At 33.0% G+C, this 15,035-nt stretch overlaps 2 protein-coding genes across 2 annotated transcripts; one reads left to right on the top strand and one right to left on the bottom strand.

The window, feature by feature from the left end:
* Positions 1-8,272: 8,272 nt before the first annotated feature.
* Positions 8,273-10,502, top strand: LOC110415168 (remorin 4.1-like). Its single transcript, XM_021426729.2, has 2 exons — positions 8,273-9,115; positions 9,902-10,502. Exons 1-2 carry the CDS (start codon positions 8,483-8,485, stop codon positions 10,091-10,093), a joined length of 825 nt encoding a protein of 274 aa, XP_021282404.1. The 5' UTR covers positions 8,273-8,482; the 3' UTR covers positions 10,094-10,502.
* A 1,716-nt stretch (positions 10,503-12,218) lies between these two features.
* LOC110415482 (pentatricopeptide repeat-containing protein At2g33680-like) lies at positions 12,219-15,007 on the bottom strand. The gene is given in 4 exon segments (XM_021427150.2): positions 12,219-14,562; positions 14,565-14,789; positions 14,792-14,965; positions 14,968-15,007. Coding segments are annotated over 4 exon segments (2,262 nt in total). The 3' UTR covers positions 12,219-12,739.
* Between the last annotated feature and the right edge of the window lie 28 nt (positions 15,008-15,035).

The following is a 15,035-nucleotide window of genomic DNA, read 5'->3' as shown; positions in this document are numbered from 1 at the left end:
AACCAAAAAAAATCAAGCACATAGAAAAACACAAGAATTTATGTGGTTTCGCTTCATGCTTACATCCACGGAGTGAAACTGTTCTTTTATTATTGAAAAATTAAAGTATAATAAATTGACCTTTGTTATTCCCCAAATCAACCAAAGATCCCTTGTACAACTTCTCTTAATAACTTACTGATAACTCTATGATATAAAGTTATTTTGTCTTAATTTTGATAATAATTTAGTTTAGTTCTTATAGTAATGCATAGAAATTAGTAAGCATTATTTAATTATTTTAAGTTAATTAATTAGGTGAGTTAATCTAATGTTAGTTAATTTTATGCTTAATTTGGTGTTAATATGATTTAGATAGGCTATTATTGATTTATTTGTACTTTTGTAGGTGTTTAATAAAGGAAGACTTTTAAATTAAGAAGGAAAGCAATTTTGAGGTGTAGATTTTCACCACACATGTCTTGGTATTTCAACCGTAACTCTTTCTACAAAACTCCAAATGGGGTGATTCTTAGACTATTGAAAAGTTAAGAGGAAAAGATACAACCTTCATATTAATCACTTGCCAAGAACACTCACCCAAGCCACTCTAGCTCCACTTAAAGGAAAAGACAAAGTTACTTGAAATTTCCTCTCTAGAGGTCCTAAAACACTACTCATAATTCTACAGCCTAGAGATATACTTTTATAATATAAAAGTTCAATGTAAAATGTGATTAGGACTCAATATGGAACAAGAAGTTTAAAACCATACAACTACTCAATGTTGCATACAAACAATAATCCTAGTCGAATAAGATTTAGAATTCTAATCAATATAATCAATACATATCTTACTTTTTGAGTGCTCTAGAGAAAAGCCCAATCTCATAGGTTGCAGCCTTAGAACCACACTCAAATAGGTAAGTTTTATAAAGACATCTATAACAAAAGCATATCCTGCATAATTTGCTACAAACTCATTTTGAGTATGTATTCTTCCTAACTGCTACATTAAGTACCATAAAATCATAGTGGAACTAGAAAACTCTTAAAAAATGACACTTTTTCAATCACTGAACAACTTGTGTTTGCCACTTGACCCTTTGTCTTGGGATCTACAGTCAAAAAAGTTAGGTTACCATTGCCAGTAATTTCTAATTAATGGGCTTCAATCCCATCCCTTTTGAATATTCAATGACTTGCTTTTTAGCCGATCCTTTCGTTAATGGATCTGTAATATTCTTTGAAGAAGGAATGTAATTTAACGTGATTACTCCATTTTTAATTACATACATAATTGTTTTCTGCCTCGAATTCAAATGTCTTTTGTGCTCATTTGAGTTCTTTTATTTACATTTTACAATAGCCACTTCATTATCACAATGAAGGCAAATTGCAAAAATTAGTTTTTCAATAATTGGAATATCCATTAATAAATGTTTAAGCCATTCTACTTATTGTGTCGTTGCATCTAGGGTTATCATCTCGGATTCCATAAAGGACCAAGAAATACATGTTTGCTTGGAAGATTTTCATGCAACAATAGCTTCATCTAATGCGAAAACATATCTTATGGTGGCTTTATTTTCATCTGAATTAGAAATTCAGTTTGCATTACTATAGTTTTCAAGCACAACAGGATAGCCCGAATAATGTATGCCCAATGACAGGGTACCCTTTAATTTCATCCCAATATCTTTTTCAATGTCTTCCAATGATTTATATCAGGATTACTAGTATATCAACTTAACTTTCCCACTACTTGTGCTATATCAAGTCTCGTAGTATTTAAGAGATAAATGAGTGTACCAATAATTTGAAAGTACAACAAATAAAAAACAAATTCTCTAACATTTTTCCTTAGTCTTACATTCAGATCATAAGGCATACTCAAGGGTTTATAATCATATTTATTGAATGGTTTCAATATTTTCTCAATATAATGTGATCGTGTAATCGTAATACCCGTAAGACTTCATAAATTCTAGTTTCCAAAACAACATCTGCCTTTCCAAAATCTTTCATGTCAAAGTTATTTGAAAAAAATATTTAGTATCCTTAATAATGCTTAAATTGCTGTGAAGATGAAAATATCATCAACATATAAATATAATATAACACACCCAAGGTTAGTAATTTTAATATAAACACATTAATTGAAGTCATTTATCAAAAATTCATTTGACTAGATAACTTGATCAAATTTCTCATGTCATTATTTTGGGGCTTACTTAAGTCCATATCAAGATTTTCTTAGTTTACAAACCTTATTCTCTTGACCCGATATGACAAATCCTTCTGGTTGTTCCACATACATTTCTTCTTTTAACGTGCCATTTAGAAAGGCAGTTTTAACCTCCATTTGATGAATCTCCAACTTATATGAATGCAAAATCTAGAAGCACTCGGATTGTTGTCATTTTTGCTATTAGAGAATAAGTGTCTAATTAGTCAAACCCTTTCTTTTGGAAATAACTTTTTACAACTAATCTTGTCTTGAATTTTTCTATGAACCCATTTAACTGAAGTTTCTTTTTAAATATCTACTTACAGCCAATAAGTTTACACCCCTTAGGCAATTTAGTTAAAACTCAAGTTTTATTATTTATTGAAGATTCCATTTCATCATTTATGGCATTTTTTCAAAAAGTAGAGTCTACAAATGATGTGGCCTTTTTGTATGTTCAAGGATCATCTTCCATTAAGTAGATGTAAAAATCATTTTCAAAATTTTTCTCTAATATTACTCTTTTGCTTCTTTTAGGACCTCCCATATGGATCTTATCTTATTTCTCTTACTCTATCAAAATTAAAGTGCAATCAAAATATAGTTATTTATTCACTTTATTTTTTAAGGGTAAAATATTTTACAAAAATACAACATCTCTCGGTTTTATGATAGTATTGGCACTTATACCAATAATTTCAAATTTTATTATTAAAATCCTATAGGTGACACTATCTTGAGAATAACCCACAAGAACTCCATTAACAGTTTAGGTCTTAGTTTTTTTCTTTTAATTTTCAGAATTTTTACTTTTGCCAAACACCCCCACATTCTTAAATAATTTGAATTGGGTTTCCTCTCTTTCCATAATTCACATGGAGTTTTGTCTAATTTTTTATGAGGAACTCTATTTAGAATGTGACATGCAAATAAGAGTGCTTCATTCCATAAGTTTTTTTTTTTTTTTTTTGGAATTTGGAACTTGAGAGCATACAGTTAACCATATCTAATAAAGTTCAATTTTTCCTCTTTGTCACACCATTTGATTAAGGTGTGGAAGGGGGCATACTTGATGGATAATTCCATTCTCATTATAGAGGTTTGAAAACTTTATAAAAACATATTCTCTTTGCCTATTTAAATAAAGAATTTTGTTTCTTTATTCTTTTTAATTTTTAACTTCATTTTTATATGCAGTAAACATAGCCAAAGCCTCATCTTTTGTTTGAATTAGAAAAACATAACAATATTTAGAAAAATTATCTATGAAAGTAATAAAGTATCTCTTACCATTCCTAAAGTAAAATTGAGTGTCATAAACATTGTTTAGTATTAACTCTAAGATTACGAATTCTCTAGCTACAGATTTAAAAGGCTTTTTAGGTAATTTAGACTACACACATATTTCATATTTTTCATGCATGTTTATATCATATTTAAGAATAAAAGCCAAATTCATCATTCTCTTAATAGGTGAATTATTAATATGCTTTAAACGAACATGCTAAACATCAAAAGAAAGAACAACATTATGGAGAGAAAAACTATTATTACTTTTGTTACCATGACAAACAACATTTGACATATTTAACTTGAACAGACCGTTGGATACATGTCATTTTTCGACAAAAGACTCATTTCTATTAATTGTAACTTTATTAGACTCAAACAATAATTTATAATCATCTTTAATGAGAAGAAAGCCACTAATCAAATTCTTTCTAATATCGAGCACATGTTACACTTTATGAAAAGACAAGGCTTTTTCAGAAATTAGTAATAAATATATCCTTCTTTCTCCTTTCACTTGTGCAACTGTAAAATTACCCGAGTTCACGTATTTTCCGGCAATGACCTGATATTTTAAAAATATGAATAGGTTAACACAAACATGGATATTCGCACCAATATCAATATACCAATCAGTCGATTTACGCAGTAAATTGACACAAGAATGTTTGAAATAAACCTTTTGTCATTCTCACTAGTCACAACAATGTCCTATGAGATTGGTGTCTCAGACATTTTTGGCCTTTACAATGTCAACAAACTTTTACTAAATGCCCTAGTTTTCCACAAACAAATCAACATCTCTTTGTTTTCTTACTAACATTAGATGATTGTTTACAAAAATTATTTTTTGAAAACTTCCTTTTTTTCGAATTTGAACTTTTCCCTTCTATAATGTTTATTTTGTCCTTAAACTCATTAAACATTTTATCCTTATCTATTTGTTTTTCTTCAATTTGAAGAGTTACAGTTAAACTATTCATAGTCAAAGTCTCACACTTGTATTTTAGGGACAAAGCAAGAGATATCCATTTTGATTGAAAATTTTCAAGCAAGGCACCCCCATGAAATTTTTTTCATATTTCAATTTTTCTTTAGTTTAACTCATGAATAAAAACTTGAAAAAAGTGCGTTTGTTCAACAATAGATTTATTACCAGTCATTTTGAAGTCTATATATTTTCTTATAATGTAGTTATCAAGACCTTCATCTTTTTAACCATATTTCTTTTCAAATGCTTCTCACAATTGACATGTAGTTTTTATAGTGCAGAAAATATCGTAAAGATTACTAGACAAAGTAGACAAGATACGACCATAACAAAGATAGTCCTTATCTAATTGTGTCTGTGTGCTTGTATTCTCAGTTAATTTATAACCAGAGTTTTGATTTGAAGGATCAACAAGATTAAGATTTTCATTTGAAGAAATAACGGGATTGAAGATAACTAAATAAAGTCCTAAAATTGTTAACCAATAATACATTTGATTCTGTCATCTACGAAAGTTTTATTTAGAGAATTTGTCCAGTTTTACGAAAATTTATTCTTTAATAGAAACCATTTTTTTAAATGCAAAAAACAGTTCTACTTTAAAATTGTTAGACTTTATACTCGAAAATATAAAGAAGAAAACGTGAAGAAATAATTGAGACTTAACAATTAACAATAAAAAAGAAATAAGAAAGAGTTTTGAATGTGAAAACTGGTTCAAGGCATGCTATGGAAGGCACTAACTTTAGAGTAAATCTCCGTCATTATCTCGATGCAAAAAGCAATTTATGACATTTTATGTCCAAGATACAATGAACCACTCAAGAATCTTTTAATGTGCATTCAGATCGAAAATCTAGCGAACTCGTAAATCTCTCGACTACTCTTAAAGGAATTTTAGAATGAAAAAGAAAGAAGGTATTAGAAAATCTTTTGAAGTCAAGATATAAGAGATAAAAAGTACTTTTCAAAAATGAAGGGATGGGTATTTATAAATAGTAAAACATCTTCAACGTGTCTCTTTATTATATAGACATATCTATTTATAAAGTGAACAAATGTATCTTTTTAATTATCAAAGAGATATGCCTTTTTACAATCAAGGGTCATACATCTCTCATAGACACATTAAATTTTAAATCACCAAAATAAAATAAAAATCAACAATTTTGAGTTTAAAGTTAACACAATTAATTAATTTATCCATATAGATAATGTATTGTTTCAAGTTCAAATTTTAGCAACGACTGCTTAAAACATTAATCTCGAAAACATTGACACTGATCTCGAAGATTAAATTCATGTGAGCTGTATTAATTTTGAGAGATTAAACAATTTATCAAAAATATCATATAATAATTTGATGGTACTCGTGACATTTTTCATTTGTTGTGTATTATTGGTAAGTTGAGCAACTCCAGGTGATGATCATATTATTATTCTAATTGCCAACTCAGATTAAAAAAAAGGAAACAATAAAACTAAGAACTCTCATCAAGAGGTCACTCTCAAACACCAAAAGCTCCAATGAGCTCACAAACACCTGTACCCAAACTTTTGTCACTCGAAATAGTGGAAATTTGTCACGTTCCACTTCCATATAAAAATCTGAACACTTCCATTACATCAAAACAAGATAGCTCCAGAATTATTTATGTATAAAGAATTTAACCCTTTTTATTCTTCATTGCACAAATTTGACTCGCCAAACCCAGAAAGAGAAACGCAAAGGTTATACCATGCATCACTCATCCCTTTGCCAATGCTTAAACTAAAGATAATTGCGCAATTATTAGGGGCTAAGATAAAGCTTAGTTTATCACGTGAGACGTGGGCACCTTGAAAACCTAAGAACGTAAAGAGAAATCTTCGGTGGACCGTACACGTGTCGTCCACCTGGTATTATTACGTCAGTGCTTGCATGGCGGGAACATACGTAGCCCCTTTTGATGGGGCCCAGATCTATGGATGATCGCCACCTGGGGTTTGCCACACTGATTTGTTTATTACGGTGTGACGCGTGCGTACTTTGTTACTGGTCCACACGCCTTTACCTAATGTTCGTGGGCTCCCCACATCAAATCTTTTGGCCGACACTGGATAACCAAGCAGAACACCACTTTTGCAACTGCGCCCTCATATTTTTACTTATTTATGCGTTGGCCTAAATATATATATTTTCTTTCTATTTTATCCTCAATAAGACAATAACTGGTTTAGAAATTTTAAATATGAAAATTTATACCCTCACTCCTCAGTTTAAAATTTTAAAATTACTAATGGCCTTGCTATCTATATATCTCCACAATATGGTGCAAAAACAAAGATATTATGTTTGAATCTTGATCCCTTATATTACCCATCCTTCATTTATAATTCATTTAATTGTTTTCACACTTTTAGTAAGTTTTCAATTTAAAACATTAAATTTTTGCATCACTCTAGATTAGTAGGTCAACTAATTTTCACTTAATTAGTCACTTAATAAGAGTAATTATTGAAGTCATGTGTGTGCAAGAATTGAGCTTAGAGTACCTATCCTTATGAGGGGGCGTGGGGTAGGTGGAATTTAAGAATGAAAGCCACAATACACCTTATAGGAGAAGTGGTGTTAGATCATTAACTTGGTAACTTGGTAGTGCAAAAAAGAAACCCTAAACACCTATAATTTTCAAGCAATGCATTAAATAACTTGCACTTGGTAAATTGATTAAAAAGGCACTTAGGCTTAATGCATATGTATGAATTAAATTAGCGTTGTCACAGGATAATATTTATATATTATCACTTAACTATAAAATATCATCTAATAAACGTACAAATTTAAAAATTCAAATGTTTTTTAAAATTAATATTTTTGAAATTATAAATATTTATTTTAGAGAATTTTCAACTTTTATTTATTAACGAGGTGACAACATTGTATACAAAATTCATTTACTAACAGTGTATCAAATATAAACCCTTTAAATTATATATAAAAAACATGAATATAAATCTCAAGTTTGTTGAAACCTTGAATTCATATCCATAACGAAAAGCTTTTAAATCCAGAAAAGGTTGGTTTTAGTGAGATTGAGGGTTACCTTTCCATGACACTATGGAAATTGCGAAAAATTATTCTACATATAGAAACTCTAAAGCTATAGCTAGGCAAATGGTAAATCCAACACATTCCTCGCACTATTAATGAGTTAGCAGAAGATTTGGCTAAATTTACTGTTCTAAAATTGTATGATTATTTCTTTTATAATTAGTTTTTCCAGTGGTTTTTTCTTTTTTTTTTCCATTAAAATCTGACAGTAATTTTATGTTTATCTGCTTTGGTTTGCTATGTTTTTACTTATATTTTTGCTTGTAAGTTTCCTTTGATGAAATAAATCTCTTTCTTGTTTTCCAAAAAAAAAATGTATTGATGTTTGGCTTTCGAAGAACTCTAGCTACCTTTATTTACTTTTTTTTTCTATATTTACTTAATGAGAGTACATTTCAATAGTTAGAATTTAAGATTTCATTTTAAAAATCTCGGATTTAAAATCTTAAGATAAATAGATTGAATTTATATATAAAATGAGAGAGGTATCTTATCATATTACTCCAAATTTTTAAGTTAAATAACTGTAACAAAAATGGGTATAAAGCATTAATTTCCAATTAAGAAAAGAAAAAGAAACCCAAAGCTACTTTCCAATCTTGTCTCACTTGCTGTACAATTCCCTCGTTGGGCTTATTTTACTTCACTTATTTTACTTTACTTTATGTTGTGAGATTTCACTTGAAAGCCAGCTGCTTCTTCTTGAATTCCCCTGGGAGTATGTTAGTGGCTCATATTTCTTCAAACCAGTCAAAACTCAAAGCTTAATAATTATAAAGACTATGTTCAAGCCTCCCCACTCTTCTTCTTTCTTTCCCTCATCTCATCTCATCAACAATTTTCCTTCTTCACTTTCATCATATCCTGCTTCTGCTCAAACAACTGCTGAAACCTTATTATGTTAACCCTTCGAGGGGCGATCACCAATGGCGAAAACGATCAAACTCACGACCATAACGGTGACCATCATGACCTTGACGATGATGAGCATATCAGGGACATCCATGCTTTGACCCCACCTCACCCTCCAGCTGTGAACCGTGGCCGTTGGGAGACTGGTAGCCATCGATCATCTTCTTTGTCCATATCTAGTGAAGCTGCTTCGAGTGAAAACTTTACTACCATGAGTAGAGAGTTCAATGCTCTTGTTCTTGCTGGCTCTTCCGTTGAAAACAATGATTCTGATTCTATAAACACTTTAAACAATCATAATCACTTGACCAGGATTGGAGAGGAGGAAGTGCCTGAGGAAACTAATCCTTTGGCTATAGTGCCAGATAATAACCCCTTTGATCAGGGTCCGGAACAAAGGAGGGCCGAGTCAGGAGGGTCGTTGGCGGCGAGCAGTAGCGGCCATGGGGAGGTTTCTGTGCTGCGAGTGAAGAAAGAGGAGGTTGAGTCCAAAATATCTGCCTGGCAAAACGCAAAGGTTGCAAAGATTAATAATAGGTTTAAGAGAGAAGATGCTATAATTAATGGGTGGGAGGGTGAGCAAGTTCAAAAGGCCACTTCTTGGATGAAGAAAGTTGAGGTATGTTTGGATACAGAAATTTCTTTTTCTTGTGCATGTCGAGTGTGAGTTCCTCATGCAAAACAGTTGTTATTATCAAGCTTTTGATGGTACTCAAATTAATCAAGACGAATTGAATTTAGTGATACTTATTTTTATGTTGTTCCCATTTCATGGTTAATTGATTAGAGTAATGTTAATTTGATCATATGATTGTGCCAAACAAAGAGAGTATTAATTAATTATAAGGTTAATGATTTGATACACTCTTAATTAGGTCCAGTGTGTGTATATATATATATATATAGTGAAATTTATTGATAACTAATTGATGTTCTAATTGACTATGTTGTTTATTGGATTTAATTATGATGTTGGTTATGCAAGTGGGATTAAGTAAATTTGTTCTAAGATATATTGAAATCATTTCCCAGAGACAGGGCATGCTGTATTCTACCTTTGAAAGATGAGTACATGGAGGCTTTAGACAATAATTAGAACCGGAAGTAACCTATGAATGGACTTTTGAGTGCTACGACTTTTGATGCTTGCTAATTAATTATTCAGTTATCTTCATGTAATTATTATCTGTTGTTGATTCCGAGTCAAATCTTAATCAGATTACTGTCCATTGTGTTATATAATTGGTGGAATATGATGATGAGTAATCCTTTTTTCCGTATCTGATCCATCTTTGCATTAATTCCTTATTCCTTTCCATTGGTATCTTTTTCATACTGGGATTGTGAATACTACTTATATAGTCCCATACATGATCTTCACAAAAGTCATTCACTTTTATTGTAGAGGAAGCTAGAGGAGAAAAGAGCAAGAGCCTTAGAAAAGATGCAAAACGATGTGGCAAAAGCGCACAGAAAAGCTGAAGAGAGGAGGGCATCAGCTGAGGCCAAGAGAGGAACCAAAGTTGCCAGGGTTCTTGAAATAGCCAATTTGATGAGAGCTGTTGGGAGAGCTCCGGCCAAGCGATCCTTCTTTTGAGCCTGCCTTATCACTTAATCAGTACAAAAACAATGTCCTCTACTTTTCATCAAAAACATCCCACCTGAAAACAAAAAAGGAAAATTGTGTGGACACAATAATTCTCCCCTTCTAGAGTACCTTCACCTTTTCAACTGCAGGGTACCCTACATGAAAGGGCAGTGAAGAGTTTGCACCATATCCAATATATATGTAGTTAACTGATGATTTGAAATCTATGAGTGTGTGAACTTTGAAGTGTGTTGGGATTTTTGAGGACTTGGTGGTGATAGTGGTGGAACAACCTCTTTTGTCTTGTACAGTAAAAATTATTTTTCTTTTATCTGGTTCTGGGCAGGGCTATGGTGCTGCTTTTGACTTGTGGCCATTATACATGTTTAGAATATATTTACTTTGGTGCATTTGCTTCTGCTGCTGCTGCTGCTGCTGATGTTATTGCTTGGGATCCATTATCTTTGTGCCAATATATCATTTAAATTACGAAGACAGATTGACCCCAATGTCCCATTTCTTTTGCTTTCATTAATACAAATGACCCAATATATAATTCGATGTATTCCAAGCACGTCTGACTCACAAATTTGTACGGATTTTGCTTTGCCAAAAAAACTGTACGGATTTGCATCCTGGAGTGAGACCTTAACGGTGAAAGAATGTTATGCTCATTCCTTACTTATCTCTTTTGCCAAAGCACTGGCCGGGGGAATAACATGATTCCTTGGTATTAGCTTTAATAGCCAGTTGTTACCCTAAATTTTCTGGCTGAAAAACAATGCAATGATATATGATAGGTTTAGGGGAAGGAATTAGACTCAATGGGGGACCAATCTTAATGGCTACTCTGTCTTCATTTCTTCATATTTCTCCTCGGGTTTCATTCATTTAATTAACTAAAAGAGATAGTAACTATTAATTTCTTGTTGCTCAACTGTTGTTTGATGCAGAGGACTGTAACAAAGATGAGAATAAAATCAACTGGAAAATGGAAAGATAAGGTGTGTTTTGCTTCATTCCCAAGTATAAGGCCAAGTGCTATGAATTTTGAGAGTGGGCAATGTTAAAAGGAAAATAATGACTTGGGTTGGGGGGAAATCTTTGAGGGGGCCAAACATATGAAAAGGATAATCACAAGAACTTTTTCGTTTTTCAGTTATGTTGGAGGTGTGAAGGCCTGTCTTTTTTAGCAAACAGCTGAAAACCTGTTCTAATTAGGAAGAAACATTTTCCATGAATCAAGAGATATGTTTTTCCATAGGCAAGTGTAAAAAATTTATGAGATGTATAATGATTTCTCTATTATTTTGCCTTGAACTTGTACTGTTTGAGGGCATGAAAGAAAAAAAAAAAAAAAAGGGGGGAATTTTATGATGAAATCTAATTACAATTTCCCTAATAAAATATCTTCCCTTAAACAGATTCATTGGATCTTTAGAACTGTGATTAGACGTCTCTGAATCTTTTATCAGTCCAAATTGTTCACCGAAAGCCATCCACAGTGAAATGGTAAAACTAAACCTTTTCCAAACATGCAACCACTTTCCCCTTAAAACCAAGCATTCTCCAAGTTGTTCTTATGAAAAACAAATTCGAAAGAAACCTACTAAAGTTTTCACAGTGGAGACCAATGGGATCATTGGATGCTTAAAGAACCGTAATTTGCGTTGCCCAATCTTTGGATATCTCAAAATTATTTAACATTAGTCAATCGTTTTATCAACTTTCATCTTCTTTCTCTTTCACTCATGGAATCTTTTTTCCTAGTTGTCTTTTTATGTGGAGAAAAGGTTGGGTCAAGGGCAGCCAGGGGAGGGGGGGCCAGGCCTTAAGAGAAAGGAGGTTAATCCATTTAAGATTAACAGCAACAACATTTAACGGTAAAGACCAATACTAGACAAAAGACTAGTAGGTTAGCTAAAAGGCCCTCCATGCCTCTATAGTTGTTCGACGTGACCTGCAATGAAATGGACCGTCGAATTTTCCCAGAAACATATCTGGAGTTACAGGACAAACAACTAGATTTTCATTCAGAAAAAAAAAAAGATATACAGCTTTGTCTTGTTAATTTCCCCCACAAGAAACTTTTACAATGGCTTTGAAACAATTCTACAAAATAATCCCATGATCTCAAGCTTGAAACAGGTCACATCATTGTGATCATCGAATCAATGAACTGCATCCTAGACAATGACTCTAGCATTAAAGAATCTTTACTTATTGCGTAATTGATGAAGATATCAGAGGATATTTACAGATTTTCTGAAGAACTAACTCGAATAGAATGACATTGTGCAAACATTTACAGTTGATGCACTTTTTTCATACAAAAATGGTGTAATATATGATCCTCTGTAGTCTATTCCACTGAAGATAGAATTACAACATTTACAGCATGATGATTCCTTGACTACAATCCACTAATCCAGTTTCCCCTTTCCTTTATCTAGAAACACTTTGATCCTTTCTAATGAACTCGGGTTTTTCATGTGCACTGTTCCATAATTTCTCTGGTCACAATAATTAAGTGGTAGAATTGTAGACATTCCAACTGCAACTACCAGTGAAGAATTCAAAGAACTTTGCTTCACATATTGAAACAAGTTAGAAAACACCATAGCTTTTAATAGGTTAGAAAGTTTGAAACTTTATTCACACCAATAGAGTTTCTCCAATCAAATGAGCATCAGGGGTATTGCAATTATTCCACTTCATTTCATCCATTAACAGATCCAACTTTGCATAAATTTCTCTACTTTCAGGATGGTCTTTGCCACTAGCCATGAAACAATGGACTTTGTTATCAATTTCTATCCAGCTACAACCTGCTTCTTTCCTTAACCTAAGGTCTTTCATAGCTGTTCTGACTTTTGCCGCCTCATCTAACATTCCCAATCCAGCATAAACGTTTGAAACAAGTATATAAGAGCCCGCTTCTTCAGGTGACAAGTCAAGCAATTTTTTTGAGCCTAACATGCCAAAATCTAAATTCCCTTGCAACTTACTGATATTGACCAAGGTCCTCCATAGTAGAGGAGAATTTGGAAAAGGGCTATTGTTAATCAAACGCATGGCTTCAGGCAACCTCCCTGCTCTCCCTAATAGATCAACCATACAAGCAAAATGCTCAATTGCTGGCCTGATCCCATATTTTGATTCCATTTCATTTAATAAGCATACCCCATCATCCCATAGCCCAGTGTAACTACAAGCTTGAAGCAGAGCCAATATAGTAATCCCATCAGGTGTAAAACCTTCTCTTTTCATCTCTTCAAAGAGTATAAGTGCCTTTTTACCTTGACCATGAATGGAATATGCAGAAATCATGGCATTCCAAGAGACTAAATCATGGCCATTCATTCCATTAAACATTTGACAAGCATCTCCAACACTGCCACATTTAGCATACATGGTAATCAAAGCATTACTCACTGATAAATCAGCTTCAAATCCCATTTTGATGGTGTAAGCATGAAGACTGTTTCCTTTACCTATAAAAGCTTGATTGGCGGATAAACTAAGAAGCCGCGAAAAAGTGACCAAATCTGGCTTCATACCACCTAATCTCAGCTGACGAAACAAAACCATGGCATATTCATCATCATCATCTCCATCTGTTTTCAGGAACCCAGCTAGAATTGCATTAAACAAAGCAACATTTTTACTAGAGAAACCATCAAAAACTGTTTTTGCAGAGTTTAAGTCCTCACATTTGGCATACATATCTACTAATGCAGTCACAACATTGACATCACATAGATAACCAACCTTAATCAAAAATCCATGGAGTTGAACTCCCAAATCCAAGTTTTTGCACTCCGAGCAGCCATCAAGCACAATTACCAGACATTGTGAATCACAACAAATTCCTTGGTCAAGTAATTCCAAGAACATATCAATAGCCTTTTCACCACAGCCACTTCTTACATACCCCGATATAAGTGCTGTCCAAGAAATTAAATTCCTCTCACTCAGCAAACCAAACATTCTCGCAGCATCTTCAACCATTCCAAGCTTCCCATACATAGTAATCACTGCATTCCCAAGAGACGTCACATTCAAGACACCATACTTGACAGCAAGCCCATGTAACTGTCTCCCTTCCTCAATACCTACATTTTCACTACAAGTGCTTATTATATTAGTAAAGGTATAATCAGTTGGCTCCAAACCAGAACTTAACATATCAACAAAAACCCAAAAAGATTTATCCATACACCCCGCCTTTCCATACTCAAAAATCATGTAATTCAAACACTGCACATCCTTTAAACCAATGTTATCATACACTTTTTCAGCTTCACTTAAGAAACCATTCATTGAATACATGGAAATCAAAGAAGTACCCACACAAACATTCTCCTCAATCCCACTTTTAATTACTAGACCATGTATTTGTTCTCCCCGAATCAAGTCCTCTACCATGGCACACGCTTGTAAAATTACCGAACAAGTATGCTCATTGAACTTCTCGCATAGAAATACATATCGCGAGCGATTTGATACACGGACTGGAAATCGTCATTATCTAGATACCCTTTCATTAAAGTAGTCCAAGTGATTGTGTTCCTAATGGGCATTTCATCGAACATCTTTTGGGCATGGTCCAATTCCTTGAATTTCGCATAAAAGTTGATAAGATTATTGCCTTGAAAGGCGTCATATGGAGAGTTAGATTTTGTAACTCTGATCGCTTGACCCACAAGAAATTTCGGGATCCAATTGAAAGTTTGAGAAGATGGGGCCAATCTTCAGAAAGAAGCAGCTCTTTATTAGTTGAAATGCTCGAAACGGAGCAAGATTGGACTGTTCTTAGGGTTGGGTATATTGCCTTATCAGGTGGCTTAGTTTTTACTGAAAGCAGGGGATGGTGGGTTTAGAAGGAAGAAGAAACGCGGTGGCGCCAAATAGAGCTTCCATGGAGATTTGATTTGAATCCAGAAATTAA

Source organism: Theobroma umbraticum, unplaced genomic scaffold (assembly GCF_002168275.2).
Source record: "Theobroma umbraticum cultivar Fairchild unplaced genomic scaffold, ASM216827v3 scaffold_147.0, whole genome shotgun sequence".
Taxonomy (NCBI): Eukaryota; Viridiplantae; Streptophyta; class Magnoliopsida; order Malvales; family Malvaceae; genus Theobroma; species Theobroma umbraticum.
Note: the sequence above shows the minus strand (reverse complement) of the source record. Positions and strands in the feature narration are given on the sequence as shown.